The sequence below is a fragment of the Pholcus phalangioides genome, unplaced genomic scaffold (genome assembly GCF_987345545.1).
Source record: "Pholcus phalangioides strain wild (caught in Gottingen) unplaced genomic scaffold, Ppha-v1.0 ptg000024l_1, whole genome shotgun sequence".
NCBI lineage: Eukaryota > Metazoa > Arthropoda > Arachnida > Araneae > Pholcidae > Pholcus > Pholcus phalangioides.
The window spans coordinates 16,582,819-16,610,796 of NW_028301616.1; the positions used below are offsets into that span (position 1 = coordinate 16,582,819).

The 27,978-nt window shown below is 39.8% G+C and overlaps 1 protein-coding gene across 1 annotated transcript; it reads right to left on the reverse strand.

Moving 5' to 3' along the window:
* LOC149068856 (uncharacterized) lies at positions 1-27,978 on the reverse strand. The gene is made up of 2 exons (XM_089251095.1): positions 27,231-27,978; positions 1-4,598 (listed from the first exon to the last, which is right to left on the reverse strand). Exons 1-2 carry the CDS (start codon positions 27,865-27,867, stop codon positions 133-135), a joined length of 5,103 nt encoding a protein of 1,700 aa, XP_089107221.1. The 5' UTR covers positions 27,868-27,978; the 3' UTR covers positions 1-132.

Genomic DNA, 27,978 nt, shown 5'->3' on the forward strand with positions numbered 1-27,978 from the left:
TTTTTCATTAATTTTTTTTCAAATGGACCTTGTCGATTTTGGACACCCTGTACATGTACGTGATTTTGTTTTTCCCTAATTAGGACGTTATTTTGGTTGACGTCTAACGCAGTCCCGATGTTTTGTGATCAGTTAGAGTTCTCCCCTAGAGCTGCTGGAACTTCTCTCCTGCTGGTCTTCGTCATCGGGGTCGTTGGAACCGCGATGGTCCCCGTTCCTTTCCAAAGACTTGGTGCTGTATCCGCTTCCCAAACTTCTGGATGGAGATTTGGACGCAGGATCTGGAGGAATGATCAAGGAATCGTTGATGTTGTTCGTTATTGCGTCTTGGAAGTTCGATCTGTCATCTGGATTTTCTTCGGCTGGTGGATTTTCCTCTCCTTCGGTGGATGTCAAATTGCTATCCAGCTGTGGTTTCTCACCGTCTGATGGTGGCTGAACTGATTCGGAGGGTGGATTTGTGTCTATAGTTTGTGAAGGATCGACCTTCTCAGTGTTTTCTTCCGTTTCTGGCTTGTCGGAGGGATCTTCGACATCGGCTGTAGCGGATGCATCAGCAGGAGCTTCAGTGTGTGCGCAGTCACCGCCGCTGTCCAGGGAGAATTCTTGTAATTCCGATCTGTCGACTAAATCATTGTCCGTCTTATCGTCGGCGTCTTCTACGGCACTGTCGATGCCGTCCGAGAGGATGTTCCTGCTTATCACCGTCTCAGGTTCGGTGTCCGAACTCGGTGGCGTCGTCGTTGTCTGGAGGTCACTGCTGCTGCTGACGGCGGCCGCGTGTACCTCGGCCTCGACCTGGATGTTTCTCGCGCAGTTGTCCTGAGACGATTCGCTGCTGACCGACTGACGGTGGTCGACGACAACGACGGGCGCGCAACTGATCTCGCCGTTCGTCCCGTCGTGGTGGATGTTGTCTCCTGTATCGGAGTCGAATTTACATTCGGAGTTCTCGGAATCGTCGTTCTCATCGTAGCCGTCCTCCAGTGGCGGTGGTTGCGGTGACGACGATGACTGGTCAATCACGGCTTCGTTTGCTCTGCCATTTTGCTCATCGTCGAGTGGAGAACCATCTACGATTCCATTGGCTATTGTTGCATCGGGGTTGGGGTGTTCATTATCCTCGTTAGCATTTGTATCCGACGATTCGACAGTTTCGTTCCCATTTGTTGTATGATCATCTGATGGATCAGTGGTTACTTCAGTCCCGGTTTCCTCTCCGGCATTTTTCACTTCCTCAGAGTTCTCGAGATTGGACTCTTTCTCGGACTCAAGAGAGTCCTTTTTGGCTTCTTTTTCGTTTGCAACACCTTCTTCTGTATCCGACGTTAGTCCGCCATTTCCTTTATTATCTTCTTCTACAGGTTTTGCATCTGTGGTGGATAGCTCCGATGTTTCTATTTCTCCACCCGATTCCGAGTCATTTTTAACGATTTCTTCAACCTCACTAATGTCTCGTTTTTCGGAGGACGACAAGGCTGCCTCAGAATGGTTATCATCATCAGCAGTAAGAACGTTTTGTTGTTCATCATCACCATCATCATTCTTGTCCTTTCCTTCTATCCCTTCTTCGGGAAGTGACGATTCAGCAATAGAAGACGGTTCGTTTGCCTCGTCTCGCAGCTGCTGCTCTTCCTTGGTAGTATCTTTGGCACTTTTTTCAGAGGATTGCTCATCCTCTTGTTGCGACTCACTTTCGGCAATGCTGAGATCTTTCACACTCGTGGTCTCATCCGTAACTTCATCATCCACGTCCGCTGCCGAAAACGTACCTTGTCTGATCAAAGAAGGTTTCATCTTCACGCTGTTCGCTGGAACTTCTTCCGGTACGATTTCTGCAACTTCATTCAACGAGGCATCTGGTGTTTCCTCGTTTCCACCGCTTCCAGTAGATTCGATATTCGAGACTTCTTGCTTCATTGAGGCATCACCGTCGTTAGTTCGTCCATCAGTCAAAGAGGTTTCTCCTCCTCCCTCATTCTCCAGGACCGTGTCTTTCTCGCTCATGCTTGTATTGGGTTCTGAAGAGGTACCGTGTAGTACCTCCTCGGTCTCCTTCGATTCAACAGTTGAAGAAGCCTCGTCGTCCTTGGCTTCACCATCACTCAAAGATGCTTCTTCTGTGACGGGAACCGCTTCTTTTTGGCACGAGCTCATATCAGGATCTGATGCTGCATCATTATCGACTGATTCCTCAGCAGGAACTTCCCTGATCGTTTCATCGGATGTTTGTGTTGCTTCTTTTCCATCGTCTCCCATTGCTTCCACAGCAGTACTAGGATTGGTCTCTTCGGCAGCCTCTTCTGATCTTGGTGACTCTTCTTCGGGTGAAATTGGTAATATGTCTTCTGTTCTTGAAGACTCGTTGGATGTTGGCATCCCAGAGTCAGCTTCCATGGCCTCTTGCTCCAGTATATCTTCAGGGACCTTCTGTTCTGTCACAGTTGGGTCCCCGAGTCCTCCATCTTCGTCTTGATTGCCGTCGGGCGCTGCTTCAACCTGTGATCCCGTCTCGGGATCGTTAGAAGTTTCAACGTTAACGTCCTCCGAACTCGTTTTTTCTAGTGAGTCGAGTAAAACTTCTTTTCTAACTATGTCGAGAATTTCTTCGGCGTAGTCATCAACATTTTTTAGAGTTCTTATCTTTTCTTTAAAGTAGATGAAGACGATGTCATCCCCTATCCCAATGGCCTTGTTGTTTTCGTCCTTGTAATCCTTGGGAGAGAGAAATAGGACGTTGCCGAGACCTGAAAAATCGTCAACTCCTTCCGGCTTGAGGAGCTCCCAAAGAAATTCGCGGATCAAGAATCCTTTCGTTTCGGCCGACTGTTCCCAGAGCATCGAGTTCCTGAGCAATAGTAAGGCGTCGTTGAGGTCGGTCGGATAGAAATGAGATTTAATTACTTCCTCGAATTGGATTGTGCTCACATTAAGCTCGTTGGACAAACAAGTCTTGAGAGCTTCTGGAATGTCCAAGCGACCCAGCACGAACATCAACGGGACAGATTTCACGCTTCTTTCCCTATTTCTAGGAAACAAGAGGGACGTATCTGTACTTTCCGGTGTCACGCTCGTTGTCGAGGGTTCTGATGGCTCTGGTAGATGCAGGATACTTCTCTCTGGTTCGTCCATCTTGTCTTGGAGCTCTTCTTCTTGTGCTTCTCCGTTTGCTACCTGATCTGTGCGTTCTGGTGGTGGCGAGTTTGATATAGTGCTTTCATTTGCATCAGATGCCCCAGGGTTTGTTGTAGCATTATCTACTGCATCAGATATTTCCCGTTGTTCTTCCTGTGGATCGACATCTGCGGCTGCATCTGATGCTTCCTGTACTTCTGATGCAACTGATGCTACCTGCACTTCTGATGCAACTGATGCTTCCTGCAGTTCTGATGCAACTGATGCTTCCTGCACTTCTGATGCAACTGATGCTTCCTGCAGTTCTGATGCAACTGATGCTTCCTGCACTTCAGATGCAACTGATGCTTCCTGTACCTCTGATGCAACTGATGCTTCCTGCACTTCTGATGCAACTGATGCTTCCTGCACTTCTGATGCAATTGATGCTTCCTGAACTTCTGATGCAATGGATGCCTCCTGTGTTTCTTCTGGTGCGTCTGATGTAACCGATGCCTCGCATGACTCTTCTGGTAGGTTTGACGCATCCGATGTTTCTTCTGTTGGTTTTGATGCAACACTTTCAACTTCTTCTGCGACCTCGGGTGGTTTTTCCGAGAGTATCTCAGAGTTCTCTTTCGTTTCTGCTGTTTCAGTGTCAGCCAGTTTCTCGTCATTCTGTAATGTCTCAGGCACAGACGATTCGGTATCAGAATTTGATTTTTCATCGTCTGTCTTATTCTTTTCTGTCTTCTCAGGATTGTCATCTTTTAGGGACTCTCCTTCATCGATTTGAGATTTCACTTCGACGACCTCCGAAGTTTCTTGATCTATCACTGGTTCGCTCTTCTCTTCGTGCGATGGTGCGTCCTCAGACTCATCCCTAGTACCGTTGAGTAAAGAGTTCGTGACGCGTTCTTCTATCTCCCGCTGCAACAGCAACGCTTTCTGAGATTCGTCAAACTCGCCGTGGATGGCAGTGTCACTTTGTTGTGCTCCAAATACCTCTCCATCTATACCCTGGCCTTGCCTGGAATATTGATCAGTTTCCGCTTCCGTGCCGTCAAATCCCGCAGATGGCGGTCGCTTGTCGACTGTTTCGCATATGCCGTTAACGATGCAAGGCGGTGGAGACTTGTCATCGGGAACGGCGTCGTCGTCCATCGAGGACTCGGACCTGTTCTCTATGATGCGGTCGACTGCGTTCACCATGTCGTTCACGACTTCGTGGTGCTGTTGATCGCCCATGACGACCGTGAGGATCTCCTTCTCGTCGTAGTATTCCGCGACAGATATCAAGTCTTGCTTGTAGCGGTCGAGTTCGTATTCGATCTCGGACGACTTTATGAGTCCAGATTCGACTTCAGAAACCAGAAATTTCCTAAGAGCTTCTTCTTCAAAGTCCACCAAGATGGCACCGTCCACTCGAACCCGGCGACTGCGATATTCTTCTACATCTCCCCGGTTACGTGGGAAACCAGCAACTATAAAAAAAGACATAAAAATATTTATATACTCTTATTTCAGTTACCATTAAATTACTAAATTTAGTAATATTAAGCATATTATTAACTGAATTATTATTAATATATAATTTAGTATATTATTACTATTGGTCATAACTTCTTTTTTGGCATAAATAAATAACAAGAATTAAAGTTAATACAATTTACATTAAAATTCATACCAACTTCATAAATTTTAGTGTTGATATCTATAGATTTTTTTTTCTATAAAGAAAGTACATGTTAAAAATGTTCATCAAAGATAAATTCTGGTGTTGCCGTTGCTAGTTGATGCGAAGTACCGAGCACCGAGCACCGAGCTCTGGTCTTCTCCGTCTTGGTTTCTCTACTTAGGTGGAGATATTGATCAGTCAATGGCAAAACGTTTGCTTAAAAATAACCATCGGTGATTTTTTTTAAATTATATATAACCTTTTATACATAAAATATTCTCACTACTACAATACAATATTAGTATGTTGATTTACATTTTTAACAATTTGCAGAAATTAAACCACATCTTTTACTACTTGTCTCAGATCATACATATTTTCAAAATTAAATCTCGATTTCAATGCAAACACATTTTCAATATCTACAATATTAAATATAATTTCACCAAAGTGATTTACTTTGCTTTGAACTTATCAAAAAGTAGAAAATTAAAATTTATTAAAATATTTGAATTTTAAATTCATTGAAATGAGTAAAATTTATTGAAAACTTTAAAAAGAAATAAATAATTTAAAAAAAAAAAGCAATTTTGCAAGAATTAATTAATAAACGTTTTTATCATTTCAAGTTCTTATATAAAGAAATAATAAAAACGTGAAAAAATATTTATCTTTTTTTCTCTTTTTTTTATCTCTTCATATTTATCTCTTTTCTCTTATCTTATATTTATCTTTTTCTCTCTCTCTTATATTTATCTCTTTTTTTGTCCAAAACGCTCGTAAAACTTCAGCTGGCGATTCGTGGCTGAGGTATAACAAATTCACTGTCAGTGATATATTCACCAATGCCAACAATTCAATGAAAATTCAACGTATGTAAACGCCAGTAACGGGAAAATTCACAAATGAGCTGTTAATCGTACATCCTTGACTTTATAGGACTCTTGACTTGCATATTTCTAGTGATTGCATTTCGCGCCCTCTTTTGACGAAAAACCTAAACTAAATTTTTGTTCCAAAAAAAAAATTCCCTCCTTCGTGAGAATAACTTTTGCCGCGAACCGTACCTTCAATGTGCATGAATTTTTAAATCACGAATTTACGGGACACCTTGTACAATTTAAAATAAAAATTTCATAATATATATATTTTTTAGACTTCAGTATTTATTTGTAGTGAAACCTCCTCCAACGGCTACCTCCGAACAACTGCGACACTTTGTTGGAACCGAACGCGTTCCATAGACTTAACATAACAAGGAACCTCCAAACAACGATTTCGACTAACGGCCACTTCGGACAATTGCCTTTAATTAATATTGAAGGCAGTGGAGAAGGAAAAAGTCTTGAAGAGATAATATAGGGGACAAAAAAGAGACCTGTTGTCAGCACAATGATTAGAGGGAAATGCAAGTTCACGGTACTCCCTAGTCCAAGGGATGGTTCCGACCAAAAGAAATGGTGATTGCAAATAAAAATAGAAATGTAGAAAGGGTATTAATTTTTTGAGAGGGATGTGTCAATGTTTTTGTTTCAACTAGAATGTATGTCAGCGCCTATGTCTTCAGCTATTGGATTGGACTCAGGAACGCCCTGGAAAGGACTAGTTCAGGTATCTTCAACCCATTGCTCGCGAGCACCACGGTGCTCCCTGAAGCATCCGGAGTGCTCGATGCTCGTGCCCGATTTCGTGCTCGCGAGCGCTTGATCTCCCAAGTAAGCACCTTGTACAAATTGCATTGAAGGATTGAAATCATCGTGATTTCATGCTTTAGTATGCCAAACTTGTTGTAAGGGTGCTCTTCTCTTTTCTTTTTTTTTATGATGGATACTGGCAGTACTCGTGACTAGGAAATGGTTGAAGAGCTCTGGTCTAGTTCATAATTTCCCAAACTTTTTGTTCCATCGTGCTCCTTCAACATTTTTTTTTTTTTTTTTGTTCTTATTGCCCCCCAACCCAAGCCAACCGATAGGATCCTATACTAAACCAGTAGCTTCTACTGCCCCTTGGATCATTCCATCTCCTTCAGGGGGCCATATTTCCCGCTTTGGGAAACACTGGTCTAGTTGGAAGTCCAGTGTGAACAAAGAACTATCTAGGGTTGCTGATACACCGTCATGGTCCATATCAGTTTTTCCCGCTTGTTGTGTTCTACCCGAGCACTTCTGAATTTTAGAGTGTCATAATAGTGCTGTAGATTGATTAATTATTATAATATTATCAAAATATAATCATATATTTTAATACAATCCATGGCCCCCACATCTTGAAGCAGGGCCCCTAGCCTGGGATCTTTTACGGGACCCCCGACCAGACTTTCACGGGGCCTCCTTTATGATGAATTTATAGCGTGAAAAAACAAAAAAAAGATTAAAATCCTCTCGGGCCCCAGGGCTGGAGCCTTGTCAGCCCACCCCTTGTGGGAACCATGATACAATCAATTATATAACAATCGTAATCAGTTACAGAACAGATTGTCATTTCACATACTATGTACATGCATCGCAAATTTCAGTTTTTTTTGTTTTTTTTCAGAAATAAAACTACCTGTCCCAATAACGGCTACCTCCCAATAGCGGCCACATTTTCACGGTCCCGTTAGTGGCCGTTGTTGGGAGATTTTACTGTATATTTTTTTTACTCGATAATATGCATACATTATTGTAACTTTAATTAGAAAAACTCGGACTTTGAAAACACCTCTGCATGTAAATTTAGAAGAAAATGAGAAAGAAATAGTAAATTAATATTGAAATACTAGTATTCAATAATAAATAATAATCTCTTTCCAGTTTTGTAGAAAATTTTAAGATCCAAAATCGATTGTAACAATCTCCGAAATTCAAACAAAAAAAATACATAAGCAAATTTCTCCGCAATAATATTTCCACACTTAGTTACACATAAATTTCGAAAATAATAATTTAATGTTTTATGTCAAACTCAACCTGATTTTTCTGTACTTAAAAAATTTTTCGTTACAATAACTTTCTCGCGAACCCAAATTCCTTCAATTTTCGTGAATTTTGAAATCACTTACAAACTTATGAAACAGCCAATTGAAATAAATTTCGCAATTTGTTTTTTGTAGATTATATAATTTTTTGCTCGATGATATGTGTTATTGTGATTTTCATTGAAGAAATCACCCAGAGAGTTTGAAAACTCTTCTCCATGAAAATGAAAGAAATAGTAAATTAATATTAAATAGTATTCAATAATGAATGAAGAAATAATAATCTCTTTCCAGATACCATTCCTTAAGACAAAACTTTTTGTACAGAGTTATCAAATTTTCACAATTGAATGAAAAGTAATTAATGAAAAAAAATATATCAAAACACACCTACGTATAATCGAATCTATCAAGTGCCAGATTTTTTAACTACTACTACTGAACCAGACATGCACCTCTCGTCCATATTCCTCTGCGGAACTTCTAACGAATTGGTACATGTTGGAATGTGTGTGTGCGTATAGTGAACCTTCCGTGAAGTTTGTTTCTGTGTAATGCTTGTTACGTGTAGTGCTGCCATCTGCAATCAATTATTTAAACCTATCTGCAATCAATCAATTTTATTGATTTTTTATCTTTACGTATTTTTTTATTTGACAGCGATAATTTTGTCTCGTTTATGTTACATATGTGTCTATTTTTTTAATGTTTCTGTTCATGTCGTATGCTTTATATATTTTATTCATTAATTATCATGTAAACTTTCAATCATTCGTACAGGCATCACAGTCTCTGGATGATAAATATGTTTTTTTTTTTTTAACAAATCTAAATCTCTGTATGTTGGAAATGAATAAATTTGATTTGATTTGATTTGTAGGCCCGTTGCTGTCTGCGGCGAGGCTTTTTAACGGGAAGATCGGATCGCGTTCGCGCCTCGAACGTGGGAACTGCAGAGAACCAACTTCAGCCGACCACCACTGCTGCTACGGTGGGGCCGTTTTTAACTGCAGTTAAAAATTTTAATTTAAAAATACATTTTTCGCCTTCTGCGTAAGGCGAGCTGTATGAGGTCTCCCATTAACGTAATTTAAGCGTTAATCCTCTTTTGGTCAATAGGCCTGTGACGCTTTCTCAATATTGCATTGCAGTCCGAAGCTTCAATAGAACATCACTGTACGATTGAACATTCATTCCTCGATTTTGTAAATGGTCTAGTAGCACTCCTTTGGAATCCCAAAACATCCACTTTACACAGCCCCGACTTATCCCCAAGCGAATTTCATCTGTTTAGTCTACTAAAAAAACCATCTTGGAGGCAAACACTTCGCAAATGATGATGAAGAGGTTCAAGATGAAGTCCTAATGTGGCTGAGACAGCAACCCAAACATTTTTATGCAGCTGGTATTCGGCATGGATAAAACGATGGGATAAGTGCATTGATATTGGGGGAGATTGTGTGTTGGAAATTAAAATAGTTTTGAAGTGATTACCTTTGCAAGTTATTTTTTAATTATCTTTTATGACTTACTTAATGACGCGCACGTAGATTTGAACACCTTGTATCTAATAAATGTAATAACGCTGTTGCTACAAAAAATATCTAATAGCTAGGGCTCGGATTTCTATGACTGAATATTTTTATATGATTTTGCATTTTCACTATTTTTACGCAATAGAAAATTTTTTCATGATTCTCAGCAGTTCTAATGCATTTTTTCATGATTTTTCAGAATTTAAAGCATATTTTCATATTTTTGAGTATTATTTTGCATATTTCAGCAGAACGATGGAGAAGGATCCCCCCCCCCAAGCTCATTTCCCACACTGGTATTTTTTCTGCAATATATTAGCAATAATTGACAATTTTACTTACCTTCGGCCTCGTCATTGGTGATTTTTCGGCGATATTAGCAACAATGGGCAGTTTTATTTGTCTGCCTTCGGCATCATTTTGGACAATGATTGGCGATTTCCCGTAATTTTCTCGAAGAAATATGGCCAGCCTCTTCATATTCCTGTTTAGGTTTTTACGGCACATTTCAAATTTTTTTAGGGAATGAATACATTTTTTTTATGGAGCATATGTTGTCGGTTTATAGATCATAAAAATCTAATAATTTAGATTTAGGCCTTGAAATGACTTTTCAGTGCCTTGAAGCCACAAAGTGTTTGTATTGTATACGTTTGTATTTGTGTAAAATATGTTTGAATTTTGAACTAGGAATAAAGAAATGAGGATTTATAGAAAGATTGAAGGCCCCAAATCAATTATAACAATCCGAAAACAAAAATGCATAAGTAAATTTCTCTATAATTATCTCCCTCGCGCGCAATAATAATCCTATATTTAGTTACACACATTTCGAACATAATAATCTGATGTTTTATGTCCAACACTCAATGAAAAAGTAGGAAAAAAACCTTCCCACCACATAATATCGGGAATGAAAATAGCGGCGGATCGCGATTTGCCAGCGCAATATCTTGATTGCTAATTCCCTAAAGGAATCTTCAGAAATTCTTTCGATTAAATTAATTGCCACAGAACCTTTCTGGCCTTTTGCCAGCAAAGTGAAGGTTATAGGTTGAGATAATCGTAAAATAATAAATAAAGTTGCTATATACAGTATATGTGTTTATGATGGTTCTTTTTTTATTATCAAACATTGAATCTACTACGAAACATGTAATTTTAAGTTGATAATTAATCGGTTGATATATCCATGGCCTCCACATCCTGGAGCGGGGCCCCTAGGATAGAATCCTTAGCGGGCCCACGGTTAGACTTTTCACGGGCCCCTTCTGTAGTTAATTTTTAGCGGGAAAAAGTAAACAAATGATGAGAACTGTCTCGGTCCCCAGGGCTAGATCCCTGTCATCCCCCCTTTGTGGAGGGCATGGATATATCCTTGAATTCATTATTTTTGGTATTTAATTAATAATATTATTCCTGAGTATATTTTAATGAAATTGCATGATTGAATTCTATTTTTAATGAATGGAAATTCTTCTCTGCCCATTGAATATTCTGGTGAATCATTAAATTGTGAAAAATTTTAATCTTAGATTAGTTTTTCATTAAGTATAAATTCTCATTAATCCTAAGATATTATTTTTGTCATCAAATGTGAAAAGATTTCCATTAATTCTGAAAATATTTCTTTCAGAAATAATATAAGAATTATACTATATAAGTATAATTCTGGAAATATTCATTATCTCTGAAAATATATTCCATTAATTTTATAAATATTTTTCATTAATTTTATAAATATTTTTCATTAATTTTATAAATATTTTTCATTAATTTTATAAATATTTTTCATTAATTTCATAAATATTTTTTGTTAATTTTATAAATATTTTTCATTAATTTTGGAAATATTTTTTGTTAATTTTGGAAATATTTTTTGTTAATTTTGGAAATATTTTTTGTTAATTTTGGAAATATTTCTTATTATTTCTAGATATAGTTTTCCTCAAATTCTGGAAATATTTCTTTCATTAATTCTATATATATTTTTCGTTAAATATTTGCATTCATTAAAAATCCATTAAAAACAGCTTCATTGCGTGATAAATTACCATTGACATCCATTTAATTGAATAAAAATTTACTCAAAATATTAAAGAAACTGTTCAGTTCGTGGAAAGAAGCAAAACTTTGAGATTTCCACATTGACTCAATCTATATTAATTCAAATTTTGAATTTCAAAAATTTATAAGTATAAAATTTAATTTTAAATCATATTGAGTCAATGAAATCGCAAACTTTTGTTTCATTTCATGAACCGAACAGTTGCTTTTATATTTCGAATTGATTTTTAATCAGTTACATTGATGTCTTGGTGTTTTATCACGCGTGCAAGCTGTTTTTAATGCGTTTTCTTTTTTAAATTTACAAGAAATTAAGTATCAGAGATATGTGAAACTTTATGCTAGCGTACAATAGTGCATACAATCAAGAATATATGTGAAAAATTTGAAGTAAACTAATGGTTAAATAGTATTTCTTTATGATATATTTCTATTAGACCATAGAGTTTTTCCACCATGTTAAAAAGGTATGAGACCCCCCCCCCCTAATAACAAAAAAACACCATATCAATAATCTTAATTATTCTAAGGAAAGCTAGAAATGTTTTGGCTATAACCTATTCTGTGGACACATCATGACAAGCAATGATTTTCTATCATGTGGTGTTGTTACAGCAGCTGACTTTGACTTCTACGTCCCGTAAATTGTTAATAAGCAAACATCGAGGACAAAGACCCCGTCGGGGAAAACCTCTTCTCAACAAACCAACCATTACGGGCTTTGTTATGTAACATACACAGCGCCAAATCCGGAAGCTCTGGACATGACATCGCGTGTGAATCATCCGATACCATACAGAGTGTTGCGAAAAAAATATATAGCCACTCCCCGACTTACGAACAGGATTCGTTCCGAGCATCGTCCGTAAGACAAAATCACCGCCAATTCAGAAATTTGAGATCAGAAACGGGACAGTCTATTTCAATCGGGAACACATTCAGCCTAATTTAATAAAAAACATTTCTCAAAAATACATATTTTTGTTCATACATAAATCAGGGGGAAATCTTAACCAGGGACCCTTCAGGGGTCGTTAGGAAGATTTTAGGAGGTCCGTGAGTGTGAATGAGAAAGTGGGAGAGACTCATTGATTTTACACTCTGCTGTATACTGAGTATTATTATATTTTGTATAGAGAATCTTTTACTGCTGAGAGGTAGGCCTGGTAAAAAACAATATCACCGAATATCACCAGAAGTGCCGGATATATTTCGGTTTGTACCACGAAAGTACGTAAGTCGGGGAGTAGCCGCGTAAACTTTCGACGTTCTAGCTAATTTGAAATTACAGGAACTGAAATGACTTCTGTCCTTGATATAACATATACAGGGATATTGATGTAACATATAATTGAAGTTCCACTTTTAAATTACCATAAAAGGAAAACTACTCGACAAAATATTATCAAACTTGGTAATAGTTTACAACAGGTCATGGGATTCAACTTTCCGCAAAAAAAAAGGGCTCAAAAACTCACCACCAGCGAGGAATGGCGCTGTATGCAATATTGTTAAACGAAATAAGACTTAAAGACATCGGTTCAAAATGTTTTTAATCGTTTCCGAAACTTGTTACAGAGCATGTTGAATGTGGCGTGTATCTGATCCATCCGCACTTTTAAAAAAATTGTCTTCTCTTTGCTGATGATTTGAAGTTTTTTAAACGTATTGATTGTATTGATGTATGTTATTGCCTACAAAATGAGTGTCCTTTACTTCACGAATGGTGTTTACTCAATAGACAATCTCAATATTGATAAATGTTTTGTTCTTTCATTTACTCACAAAAAGAATCAAATCTCTTTTACGTATAGCATTAATAATAGCTAATTGCTTAAAAGAACATCTGCGATCAATTTGGCTGCTATTTACAGTACCAATTTTAACTTTGCTGATCACATTATAGAAATCTGTTCTTTGTCATATAAAAAACTTGGCTTGCTTAAAAGAATGTCGTGAGATTCCGCACCGATAGTAATACTTTAATATCCCTTTTTAATACGCTTATAAGATCTAAACTGGAATATGCTTCAGTTATATGGAACCCATTTCACGCTTGTGCCATATTATGAGTCTTGAAATTATTCAAAACAATTTTCTAAGGTCATTTCAAGAAGCATGGTTCTTATAACAATATTCTATCTGCCACTCATCTACGAAACAGTTTCAATGTCATTAGTTTACAAAAACGCAGAGATTGCTTGCTTGTTATTTTTTACAAGAAACTGTTGACTAACCAAATTGATTGCATAACCATTCTTAACGAAATCTGTTTCAATATTAAGTGCCACGATACAAGATCTAATTGCTTATTTGTTTTCAAATCATTCAATACGAATATTGGTAATTACTGTGCTGTAAATAGATTTTCCGAATTTTTATAATACGTTTCCTCAACATCTGGGTGTTTTTCATTCGTCTGTTACCGTATTTAGAAGATTTTTGCTGTGATTGCGTTGTATATATCTTTGTGTAGGATTTTTGCATTTTGCGTAATTTTTGTTACTTTTTATTTGCCTTTTGTGTACTTAATCATGTTGTCGTTTTTTCTATTCTGTGCTAATTTTTATTTTTACTGCAAGCTGTAATTGGGTTTTAAACCCGTAGCTTTGTATTTTAAATAAATAAATAAATCTGTTATCTCTCTCGCAATTAATCTTCATGTCTTATTTCGTTTAACAATATTGCATACAGCGCCATTCCCCACTGGTGGTAAGTTTGTTTTTTTTTCTTTATTGCGGAAAATTGAATCCCATGACCTCTCCTGTAAACCATGACCTTCTGTAAACTATTACTAAGTTTGATAACATTTTGTCCAGTAGTTTTCCTTTCATGGCCATTTCAAAGTGAGACTTTAATTAAAAAGACCCTGTGATTACAGAATTTACAAAAATGTTGCAACTTAGAATTTTTGGAAAAATAATAATTTCAAGGTTGATGAAAATTTATAACTACTTAAAGAAATACTTTCAGAACTATTTAGAAGAATTTCAGAATTTTTAAAAGGGGCCATTCAAGAATTACGTAAGCAGATTTTCAGCCATTTTTGATCCCCCCACCCCGTCGGCAAAAGTCAGCAAATCACTGACTCCTCCCCCCCCCACTCCCCCCTGTCAGCAAAATTTCGTCAGCAGCTTAGAATATTTCATATCTTCAAAAAGGGTGGTTGATGACGTAAGCAACCTTCAAACCCCCCCTCCCCCTTTGTCATCAAAAGTCAGCAAATCCGAAACCCCCCCCCCTCGATGCTGACGTAATACTTTAATGACCCCTAAAGCTTCAGCCGGTGATTAGTGTCTGAGGTAAAACAACTTCACCAAGTGTGTTATTCACCGACGGGGTTTAAACTAGTCATATTTTTTGGATAGATCGACACGGATTGGTTAAAAAAACCCTACATTAACCAGTCCGTGTCGATCTCCCATTCAAAAATTGGGATTATAGTTTAAACCCTGCCGGTGAATACCATCCCAACAGTCAACATCACAATGGAAACCTGATGTAAGCGCCAGTAACAGGAAAATTCAGAAATAAACAGTTAATCGTACACTCTGCATTGTTTTATGGGACTCTAATTTGCACATTTCCAGTAATTAGCTTCTGTGCAGCGTCCTCTGTCGACGAAAAATTTGAACTAATATTTTTTCTGAACTAAAAAATCAAAAATCTCCCTTCGTGAAATAACATTTTCGCAAACCGCATTCAAAATATACCAATTCTTTCCATTTTTACGAATCTTTAAACTATTTACGAATTTATGGGACACTCTATATATCACTAGCATTGAAAAATCGGTCATCATCAATAAAAAGATGACCAATCGATTCTTGTATTGAATGTTATCGAAATAGTTTCGACCAATAAATGATGAGAAGTCAAATAATAGCATCTATATTTAGCCAACTGATGACCAAGGAAAACAAAACATTATAAAAGAGGTTGCCAAAAGAAGGGGAGAGAGGGGCACATATAATTTGTTTACCAAATTCGAAGTTGATTATAATATTTTGGTGCGCGCTTTTTCGGATGATTGGCCATCGCGTGACTTTGTTTGGACACGGGAAAAGATCTGAAATAGGAATAATGTCTTCTGTAAACATAAATGCATACCAGCACGAAGAGATCGATGATAAAACAATCAATGGCGGGGTACAAACAATGCATGTAAACGGTTTCATCAAAATTTTCCACTTTCCAGTAATTGTAGTTCATCCCCTTTTATGGGTAATCACTGTTCATAATGGTTAATGATTGATGAGTTTGGAATCCATATAATGGAATACACATTCGTTTTCAAGATCTCAACGTCCCTATGCAATAAAATGGCAAGTATTTTGCACAAAAACCTCTAAAATATATATATATTTTTAAAAACATACAGCGGAGTCGTAAAAACTTGAGCATGAGAGTGACATTCGTTTCACTCAACACGGCAGCGTGTAATATTAGTTTCAACGCTGGAAACTGGTATTTTTCTTGACATGGGTTTTTAACACCTGACGCTCAACCGGAGTATCTTTGGTGCAAGCACTATACAGAGGTTTGTGTTTCCGGACTGGTGTTTACCACTGGACACGTAACGAATGGGAACAGATGATATTGTTTGACGTTTCCTGTCGTGAATTGTCAGAGAGAATTGTTTCCTGTCATGGAGGGACCCATATGAGTCCCAAACAATATCACACCATGTGGACATGTATACGCAGAGAATGTGATTTTGCTTACACTCTCTGCGTATACATGCCCATATGGCGAGAATGTGATATTGCTTATATTCTCTGCGTATGCATGCCCATATGGCGAGAATGTGATATTGCTTACATTCTCTGCGTATACATGCCCATATGGCGAGAATGTGATATTGCTTACACTCTGCGTATACATGCCCATATGGCGAGACTGTGATATTGCTTACATTCTCTGCGTATGCATGCCCATATGGCGAGAATGTGATATTGCTTACATTCTCTGCGTATACATGCCCATATGGCGAGAATGTGATATTGCTTACACTCTGCGTATACATGCCCATATGGCGAGACTGTGATATTGCTTACATTCTCTGCGTATGCATGCCCATATGGCGAGAAGAATGTGATATTGCTTACACTCTCTACGTATACATGCCCATATGGCGAGAATGTGCTTACATTCTCTGTGTATACATGCCCATATGGCGAGAATGTGCTTACATTCTCTGCGTATACATGCCCATATGGCGAGAATGTGATATTGCTTACACTCTGCGTATACATGCCCATATGGCGAGAATGTGATATTGCTTACACTCTGCGTATACATGCCCATATGGCGAGAATGTGATATTGCTTACATTCTCTGCGTATACATGCCCATATGGCGAGACTGTGATATTGCTTACATTCTCTGCGTATGCATGCCCATATGGCGAGAATGTGATATTGCTTACATTCTCTGCGTATACATGCCCATATGGCGAGAATGTGATATTGCTTACACTCTGCGTATACATGCCCATATGGCGAGACTGTGATATTGCTTACATTCTCTGCGTATGCATGCCCATATGGCGAGAAGAATGTGATATTGCTTACACTCTCTACGTATACATGCCCATATGGCGAGAATGTGCTTACATTCTCTGTGTATACATGCCCATATGGCGAGAATGTGCTGTGTATACATGCCCATATGGTGAGAATGTGCTTACATTCTCTGCGTATACATGCCCATATGGCGAGAATGTGATATTGCTTACAATCTCTGCGTATACATGCCCATATGGTGAGAATGTGATATTGCTTACGTCAAATGAAGATCCACAAACATTGAAATACGAGAAGATATCTACAGAATAAAAAGATGGTACTTTCTCTAACATACTAGAGAATTTTGTTTTCTAGTGGGTGTTGGTGGTGCTCGGCTTCAGCTTCATGTAAAAAATATGGTTTTTGAATACATTCTCGTGTGCTCGAATGCATACCAAAAATTATTTGGGGTGCTTGTTTATATATATATATATATATATATAAAACTTTGTTTGGCAAAACTGTTGCGTCGGAGCCATGGGTAAACAAGCACCCCAAATAATTTTTGGTATGCATTCGAGCACACGAGAATGTATTCAAAAATCAGATTTTTTACATGAAGCTGAAGCCGAGCACCACCACCAACACCCACTAGAAAACAAAATTCTCTAGTAGCTGTTGGCACCACGCTCCTGAAAATTTAATTCTCTCCACTTAAACTGAGCATTTAGATCCCAGCATCAGCCATGAATATGCAACGTTAAAGAAATATATATTTAAAAAAAAATGAATGAGAAATATTGATCCTCAAGTGTATTCATGTTGTCGAAAAAAAGAACCATTTTGGGTATAATGGTAATGAGCTAATAACTATATATAATCCCTAATAAACGGATAGCAAACAATATAACGCCAAATCACCATAGGTGTAAACTTGTATCCGGTCCACGAACCCAAGCCCACTCAATATTTGCTAACATCTCGATAAGACATATAGAAATATTGGATTTGATTCCCCTCGCCCACCCATCAATATTTTTGAGCCCTCCCAATATTTTCAATAACCCCACGCCTTTGCATATTGCACTTGATATCATTTCGGATTTGATAACTCACTAGTCAGTTCTAAATTTTCCCTCTATGTGTGAAATTATTCTTATGTACGACCCCCTCAAGCAAAGGCACGCATAGAAACAAAAGGAATTCGAGTGAAAAACGTGTTTTTTATCTCCTCACACAAAAAATTCTCAAGGTTACATTCTTACCTAAAATCGGCGCAAATACTTGGCTAGCAAAAGAGCAGTGTTTGTATTTCTTTCGTAATATTACGAACTTCCGACGTAATATTACGTCAGACACACTGGACTAGTTAACAGAGCCAATGAGAATTTATTTGGTTGATCACAAGAAAACTACCGATCAACCAGCACCTCCTATAGGTAGAAGGCCTCTGCAGTATTTGCCATAAATGTCATTCAGACTACCTAGCAAGTTTGCCACATTTTGAAACTATTTCGTTTCTTCTTATTTTGGCGTAGAATCTTCGTGATTGGCTCACAAATACCTCATAGTTATTGGATGTGGGCATAGAAATCGCCAATTCTGAGCCCGACCGCTTCTTTTTCTCACAACGATGATACTGACACGAGCAGGGAATTTATTTTCCCCTGAATATTCTGAGGGAAAATGGACTACTTACTGACGTCACAAGCAGACTGCGGAGGCCTTGTATCTCTAGGAGGTGCTGGATCAACACAACATCATTAGCCACAGAATACGTAAGAATAATTCTTTATAATACACTTTATTTTCGTTCACATACTTCCAACAGAATTAAGCTTGCCGCGGGATCTTTGGACCAATATATACATAAATTTTGCAACCGAAGAACGAAGCTTAGCTGAAAAGAATAAAAATCATGATGCATACACAAATAATTCGACTATCTCTGTTTTATGCAGCTTATGATCATTTTTGTCGCACCACAGTCATTTTCTGCACACGAGGGCTGATTAGACCGGGACCTACAATCTATTGCCGATTCCGAACACAGCAGTCTTTCTTTTATACTCATCGAGAGGTTGGTGCGCTAACCCCTTGATGTGGGACTCCTTGCGGTAACAATCTTTTTTCTGTGGTCATGTCGCCGTTTCTGTTGTACCCCTGTGTCAGGAAAGTTTTCTGACAAGGACGAACCGGGTATCGAACTCGCGACACCTCTAAACATCCTTTGGTACTTCAGGCGAGTATCATAGCGACCCTGGGCTACCGCGCCTCTTATGATGCTAGCAGTTTTAATTTCAAATGATTGCAAGATGCAATAAAATATCCACTTCTTGTAGGAAGACATTTTTCTCATGGAGAAACCAGCGCTCAGTGTCATTCATTCTGAGTTCCCCCAAGACATCGCAAGTGATTCCGCGAAAAAACGTAATGGGATACATAGACATTGAACATAGACATTAATTTCAAGTGTTTTCTATAATAAGAATGTTGACATGTGTGGAGACAGTTTTTTTGAAGAATAAACCAGGTCAATGTTTCTCAACTGGGGTTTTCCTAAGCCTCAAGATATCACTAGGGGTTCCGCGAAAAAAAATTATGGAATGCGGCAAGACAGTTCCCTTAAACAATGATATTTATGTCTTCCCTGGAACGTAGATTGTGAGACAAGTGGGGAGGAGACGTATTTCAAGGATAAAAAAAGGGTTCCCCAATTCATCGCTAGGGTTTCGCGAGAAAAATTATGTAATGCAGCTGGACAGTACCTAGATTAGATTTTTACCTCTATTCTTCCCTAGAATATGGATTGTAAGATATGTTGGGAGGATTTTTTTTCCATCGGGGAGAAACCAGCTCAGTTACTCAACATGGGTCCCCTAAAAAACCACTAAGGGTTCCGCAAAAAAAAAAATTATACGCAATGCAGCAGGACAAGATCCCTAGAACGTAGATTTATATGTTAAGTGTTCTCTGGAACATGGATCGTTAAACACGGGTGGAGAGACATTTTCTGAAGGAGAACCATCACTTGGGGTTCCCCAAGACATGGCTAGGGGTTCCGCGAGAAAAAATTATTGATTACAGTAAGAACTACTTCAACTCAAAAATAATTTTTGGAGTTAATCCAGCCCCTTGTACTTCTTCACCGCCCATAAATTACAATAACTCATATTAATTTGCATGGGCTCTAGGCACAATTTTAGTAATTATTTACAATAATTTCGGGTAGGGAAAATAGTAGAAATTAATTGCAAAATGTCATTTCAAGCAATTTTCTCCCAGAAATTATCTAAACATACACACGCACAGCTGATATTGATTGTGGTATCAGAAATTAAAAAATGAAAACATGATGAATTATCGCACACATGGCGGAGTTATTCGCATATTTTCTCCCAAGTCATGTATATTCATGTTTTATTCATCTTCGTCGGGAGGAAAAAAACCCTTTATTGCCGCAAAAAGAAACCGTTTCTGAAGTCTGGTCACGAGCTTGTACACATGTGAAAAACTTCTAACTAATTTAGTTCTATTCATCATCATGTTGGGACATTGCCAACAACACACAAAGGGGGTGTCTGTCTGGAACCACGCCCCCTTCCGCATGGGGATAAATAAATATTTACGAAACGATATCATTTTTTGCCGGAAGTTTCCAATATTTTTTGATACGTTTTGCAAGAAATGGCGGATGTTTGGTAATGATGGAATTCCGCGAATGAATGTAATTATTGCCCGTGAATGGCTGTAATTATGTTCGCGAAGCGGATTTTTCTGGATCCGTTATTTAGTCATTTTGTTTCACATTTTTTGGCATTTACCGTGGCATTTGCATACGCGGTAGCATATGAGCCTGCCAAAAAATTCCTTAGGGTACTAAAATAGGATATGCGGTATTTGGGTCTGCTTCGAAGGTCATGTGGGATAAAAATGTGTTACTGCCAAAGCCCGAAATCGGCCGATTCGCGAAGTGGCCGGACAGATCTGAAATAGGCCAATTTCGTTGCAAATTGACTTGGTCAATGTCTGAATTTTGGACTTTGAGCGGCCAGTTCCCGAAGTGGCCGGGGATCCTTCGCCATGACATTGTCTATATGCTCATATGTGTAGGGCCTATATACATATTACTTGTATAACTAGTTTTCGTGGGCCCCATTCGTGGCCTGCAGGGGATGTGCATCTCTGCACCTGTCCATGTACCCCCCCCCCCCCATATCGTTGTATTGATATATCATTTCATGTACAACCAAGAGGGAAGTGTGTGTGTGTGTGTGTAGGGTGGGGGGGGGGTGAAGTTGTGGGGGGGGGGGGTCCTGCTGCAGATTGGCTTGTGGCTGTGTGGCCTGGTGTAGGTGATTTGCTGGTTTACATTGTCTGTATGATCATATGTGTATATACATATAACTTGTATAACTAGTTTTCGTGGGCCTCACTCATGGCCTGCAGGCGATGTGCGTTTCTGCACCTGTCCGTGTCCCCCCCCCCCAATATCGTTGTATTGATATATCATTTCATGTACAACAAGTGGGGAAAGTGTGTGTAGGAGGGGTGGGGGGGGAGTGAAGTTGTGGGAGGGGTCCTGCCACTGGTGGGCTTGTGGCTTGGTGTGGGTGGTTCGCTAGTCTTGGATGTCGTTGGATTTTTCCACCGTAGCCTACGTCTCCTGAGACGGACCAGCTTATATCCCCTAGGGGGACAGAGCGAGGGTCACAGTTGGTCTGGTGGTGGTGGCCTGGCCAGGGCCGTCTTAAGAGTATCATGGGCACCCGGGCCAAGTGGTTTTTTGGAGGCCCTACCCGGTAAATCCTAGAAAATTTCAAACGGATCTCATTTTTGTGAGGCCTCCTTTCCCCCTTGAGGCCCCCGGGCCGTGCCCGGTGGGCCCATGCGTTAAGACGGCACTGGGCCTGGCCATGACTCGGGGCCAAGTTTGCGTATTTTTTCGTGATAATTATGGCCACGTTAGGTAAGGAAACCCCTGATATCGCGGTTGCAACGCAGTAATAATTTTTTTTCTCCAAAATTTGACAGATAAACCTATTAGTATAAAACTAGTGTATTATTATTTTTGTGGTTTTTTTCTCTCAAATTTCTCGCGTCACATCGAGTTAATCTAACATGGCTACTATACAGGGTGATTCAGGAAAGATGCAAAGAATGTGTGAAGCATCAAAGAGAATGTATGGGTCTAACATGAAACGCAAACGCGCGTTTCGAAACGGCCGCTGCACAAACGTTAAAACGGCATCCCTGTCGGAATTTATCAGGAGAAAAAGAAATGCATGCAAATGTAACCTTGGGAGGAAGAAGAAACTGCATGCAAATCTGCGCCACAGTGAATAAAAGGCTCTGTGTAGTTATTCCAGCATGCAGCCGTTCTAACAGTTGTAACGCACGGGGTAATAGCGCACTTTAGTAATGCTGAGAAAGCAGACAATGAAATGCATGTCTGCGTGAGGAATGCGTAAATGAAATGCATGTCTGCTTTTTCAGTATCACTGAAGTGCATGCGCCATTATCCCGTACGTTACAACTGTTAGAACGATTGCACGCTGGAATAATTTCACAGGGCTTGCGTCCGCGCCTTTTATTCATTGTGACGCAGATTTACATACGGTTTCTTCTTCTCCTTCCCGCAGGCTACATTTACATGCATGTGGTGTTCTTTTCGCCGCTGTGGTGGTCGAGTGGTTATTGTGACGGACTCGCGATGCGAGGATCCGGGCTCGAACCCCACAGTGGTGGTCGGCTGAAGTTGGTTTTCTGTGGTTCCCAACTTCAAGGCGCAAATGCGAGCCGATCTCCCCGTTAAAAAGTATCGCCACAAGAGCAACAGTCCTACGACGATAAATCATTCAATCATAACACTTCACTCATAGTTAGAAAAAAAAACTGGTGGCAGATGGCAGCACTACACATAACAAGCATTACAGAGAAACAAAAAAAAAATCTTCACGTCAGGTTTCACTACACGTACACGCACATTCCCGCATGTACCGATTCATTGGGGGCTCCGCGGGGGAGGGTGCGTGTGGGCGGGGTGCATGTGTGGTGTAGCAGTAGTAGGTAGGGCCTCCAAAAAATGGCTCGGGGATCCATGATGTTCTCAAGTCAGCCACCTCGTTGGGCAATTTGCCTGTTGTGGCGTTGTATTTGTATTTTTCTCCCGATAAATTTCAACAGGAACGTAGTTTTAGTGTTTGTGGAGCAGCCGTTTCGAAACGCGCTTAGCGCTTCATGTTAGACCGTGCGTTCTTCCTTTGATGACATTTTTGTATTGGTGTGTACTCACATCTTAAAGTTTTTCCCTTCACCCTTTAAATCACCCAGTATCACACATTGGCGACGAAAAAAATGGATTTGGTGCCTACCGGACCGTCTTACATCAGCACATCGAACTTCAGCCAGAGATCTTCTGCCACTTCGCGAATTGGCCGGCCAAAGCTCGAATTCCATATGAAAATCGGACTTTTTCCGAAACTCTCGGCTATTTCGCAAATTGGCCGCACTTTGAGCTTTGCCAGTAACATACACATTAAGTGGCGTAGTTAATGGGGTCCTTCTGGCCAGATCATGGCCCGCCGCTCTGTATCAATGAAGAGATTTCAGCAGGTCGTCCAAGAAGACCTGGGGGAAGCTATGCATATATGTGTTGTGAACCTGACGAGAAATCTGTTTCTGTGTAATGCTTGTTATGCGCAGTGTGCTGCCATCTGCCGTTGATTTTTATAACTATGAGCGAAGTGTAATGATTGAATAATTGTATCGTTGTGGGCCTGTGTTGATTTTTTGAAGAAATAATTCATTTCGGTCAAATGTTTTTAGCCAAGATTATGCAGGGTATATTCATCTTCACACACAACCAGAATTTTATTGCTAAATTTTATGTAATAAATCACACTTTTTCCGGAGACACTTTCTCCTGGAAGCCATCTTAAAAAAATGGAAGAAATCCCATCGCTTTTTTCAATATGTCTTGTCTGCATAGTACTTGTTTTTCTTCCTGCTTGTGCTTTTTGTGTGCGTGTACTTGTTTTCTGTGGTAAATTTCATGTTTCCTTTTCTTCAGCTTTTCTTTTTTTGTAATAATTATGTGTTTTGCATATCTCCAATTATGCCGAAACGTCAAAATACAGATTATTTCTTATATTAAGGGATGGTATTTTTTCGTCCCGAAATATACTGAGAAATTGAATTTTCTGGATGTTACGCCGAAACTAATATTTGGAAAGAAAAGTGATTTATCCCCTTGCATACCGGGAAGTGCTCTAACCAATACACCAGAGACACACTTTTCAGTTCCTTATAACACGCTGAATTGCTTGTCTCCACTCAGCGCTTCACGCTACTCTTGCTTCGTATTATGTAGCTTGGTAAATTGCGAAGGGAAAAAACCGCGCACTATTGGAGTCCTCTTCACTTTTGGTTTAAACCAGCAGCTATAGACATGGTCCGCATTGCATGTGATGAATATTCAAAAAAAAAAAATCAACAAATACCACTGTCCAATGACACAAAGCACGCGCGTATTTTTGATACGTCGGTAAAGTTACTTCATCCATCAAACGAATGAGAGGTTTAGTCTCTGCAACTGGATGAAATCACTGGAGTGAGTGCAGACGCTCAATTACGTACGATGTACTGGAGTTTTCGAAATTCAAGAAGAATTTTTGTTTTGTCCCCTCTCACTATTGTATACCCACGCTGAGTTGGCTTCGGGCTACGTCATGGAACGTCACGATGGGCGATTCCATTTACCTTCTTTCTGTAAAAAGGTCACAGGGGAAAAGGGCAGGTTGGTATTTTCCGTTGGCCTCTTTTGCGCTATTGTAGTGTGGCCCCTTTTTGCCCCCGTTTCCTCTCCTTGGAAAATGAACCCTTCCTTCGCGCGTCAAGGTCAGAGGCCAACTCAGTATGGGCATACAATAGCAGTAGTCTACTACAGGTGCAGTCATTTTCAATCTAACGGTTTTATTTTTGAAAGAGGAAGGTTTGTCTTGGTCTCAATGCAACAGCGTCTGTACAGATAGGGTGCCGTCTACACTTGGGACACACCAGGGATTCTCTGTCCAAAAGTGAAAAAGATAAATTCGCAAGTTATGGAATTTCACTGCCTTCCACATAAAGAAAATTTTGCATCCAAGAGGCTATCAAAAGATTTGAGTGTTTCTATGAAAGAGATCATTCAAATTGTTGATTTCATAAAAGCAAGAACCGTTTTCAAAAACAAATACTGTTGTGTGAACTGTGCTCGCTTTGGATAAGTTTTAAAAAAAAAACCATTCTCTTCAAAATGAAGTTATGGAAGTTTTACTTCCAATTCCTAGTAACATACCTACACACACATGAAGCTGCCTTTTCTACACTTTCTGTCATGAAAACTGAAAATATGAGCAGATTACAACCAGAACATGATATGAGATGCTGCCTTTCAAAACTACGTCAACAGTTATGCAAGGTCAAGGATGGTGTAAAGTAATGTAAAGTCCCTGATGTAAAGTAACAGTTTTTTTCTGAAATTATTTCATAAAACATTTTTCTCTTTATTCGTATTATCTATTTTCTCTTTCACTTTATTTTTGCATACATTCCTATTTTATAAATCAGTGATTCTCTATCTTTTGGAGACCGCGGCCCAATAAAGTCCATTTTTAAAGTCCAGCTCTCGGTCCCGAAAAGTCGTACCAAAGAAATAACGGAAGACTCATTATCTTACGGACGTTGCGACCGGTGTCCCGTCCCGACCGTTGAGAAACACTATCGTGTAGATAACTTTCGTACAAATCCACTTGTTGTACCACCCGGCAATACTAATTTCCAAAATTACACAATTCTTTAATAAGTAGGGTGATGATGTGACCCGTATTTTGATGTATACGTGGCCTTCTCAATTGTTTGAAATAAATGGGGTACATGTCGTCATCTCGAGCTTACTTAATTTTTCTTTACTGAAATCAAGGATGAAGACTATTTTCATTACTTATAAATTATACTATGATATGATTACCACCATATATCTCTCGAACATTCGTCTCAGATATGTGTTATGTTCAGTATTTTTAACGGGGAATTCAAATTGATAAATTGGCGATGTCCCGTTTTTTCCTCAATGGAATATGGTTTGCCAAATAATGAGAAAAATTAAAGTGCATTTTGTAATTTAAGAATTGGACCATTGGTCGCGAACTTGATAGTGTTGTTGATTTTGGGTAGCGGCTGAAAAAGGTTAAGAACCCCTGTTCTAAGCAATATATGCTAAACCCATGGGCCGCGGACCAAATGTGAGAAAAAAATAAATTCAAGCGTTACTCTCTCAGGGTTATCAGATGTGGCCCGCCACCTCAATTTTGTAAAAATGAACTAAGCGGCACAGTTCCAGAACACTTAAGAGGTCCGCGGCATATTTAGAGATCCCTTCTCACTGCACATTTAGAGTGACATGGCTCAGTTTTAGATAATGATAAGAACCCGAGACACCCAGGCTCTGTCACACTCGGTGATATAAGCACATTGTCCCTGAGGATTTGGGTGCGTCCGGGAACCTAACCATTTATTGAGCTTAAAAAAGGTATATATATATATACATGGCTCAATTTTAGAGCACTTAAGTGCAGCTTATTTTAAGCAATTTTAAGCACTTAAGCCCCAGTGCAGTTCTACATCACTCAAGTTACCCGTACATTCCCAGATTAATTAAGTGATCCGCGGCACATTCCCAAATTACTTAAGTGATCCGCGGCATAATTGCGGATCACTTGGTGAAGCGCTGCACAGTTCCAGAGCACTTGAGCAGCCTGGGCAATTGAGATGCCCTGGTCCCCCCCCCCCCGGGGGAGCCGAAGTGTTTACGTTGCTTCTTGCGACAGAGCCTGGGTGTCTCGCGGTTTCTCCAACCCGGGCAATTTCCAGATCAATTGAAGGATCCGCGGAACATTTAGAGATCACTAGTGTTGCTCTATAGAGGACTTGTTAACAGGGAGAATGTTTAGTTCAGGTGCCCACAAGCTAGTTAAAGGTCTTTCTCGTTTTTGGCACACCAAGTAAGATGCCATTAAGAATATTTAATATATTTATATAGGGTGGTTGATGACAGAAGCATCATTAAACCCCCCCCCCCTCCTCTTGTCGTCAAAAGTCAGCAAATCCGAATCCCCCCCCCCATAGATGCCGACGTAATACTTGAATGACCCCTTTAGGACAATTTTGCCGCTGATTCTAATCTCATCCCCGAGGGTGTCACTGACATGCGTTTAGGAAAGTCTGCTTAAATAATTTGATTATCGAATGTGAACATGAATCAAACATACAGTTGTGGTTATCTGATAAAACTTGAGGGAACATGTTAATGTTATTTAATGTTTTGTACTTACCTAATAAAGCTTTGGCACTTTTCACCATAGACATAGCCTGCAGGACGGAGTCTACGACGGCGCAGGCCGGAATGGACGTCACTCTATAGAAGCCTTCGATGACCATCCTGGTCTTCAGCATGGAACTCGCCGATATGTGGACGACACCCCTGATGTTCGCGACGACTTCCTCGCACAGATTGTCAATCCTTGACCCGGAACCACCGAGTGCGAACACCACGGGCACGTTCGGCGGAGATAGCACCGGCGGAGGATTATGGTATAATATATATGTGTTTCTGTAAGGGCCACCCTGCGCGTGCGATGTCCTGGCACCCCTCGAACGGGCGCTAATCGGTGGCAGGGGGGTACTCTGCCTCGAGTCGCTGGACCAAGAGTGGACCGAGTCCTGCTTCTTGGGCGTCAGGGGCGGTAGGGTCTCCTTGGACTTCCTCTTCTTCCTGTTGACGAACATGTTCCACTGGACCCTGCTGGACTCACCTGGGCACGAAGTCGTCTTGAGCTCTTCCAGGCAACACTGGAGATAGCTGATGTGGTTCTCTGGCCTGTGGTACATGAGCCCGGCCATCAGGCTCTCGAACAGCTGTGGTATCTCCCGCTTGGACAGGTACGACTTGACTTCCGCGTACGACACCATGGTTCAGCTGCGAGCGGAGAAGCACGCGCGGGAGCGTCGTGCCTTCGAGTGAGAAAATTCACGCGATGAAAATTATGTACACTGTGCACTTGCCGTCCACACACACGCGCT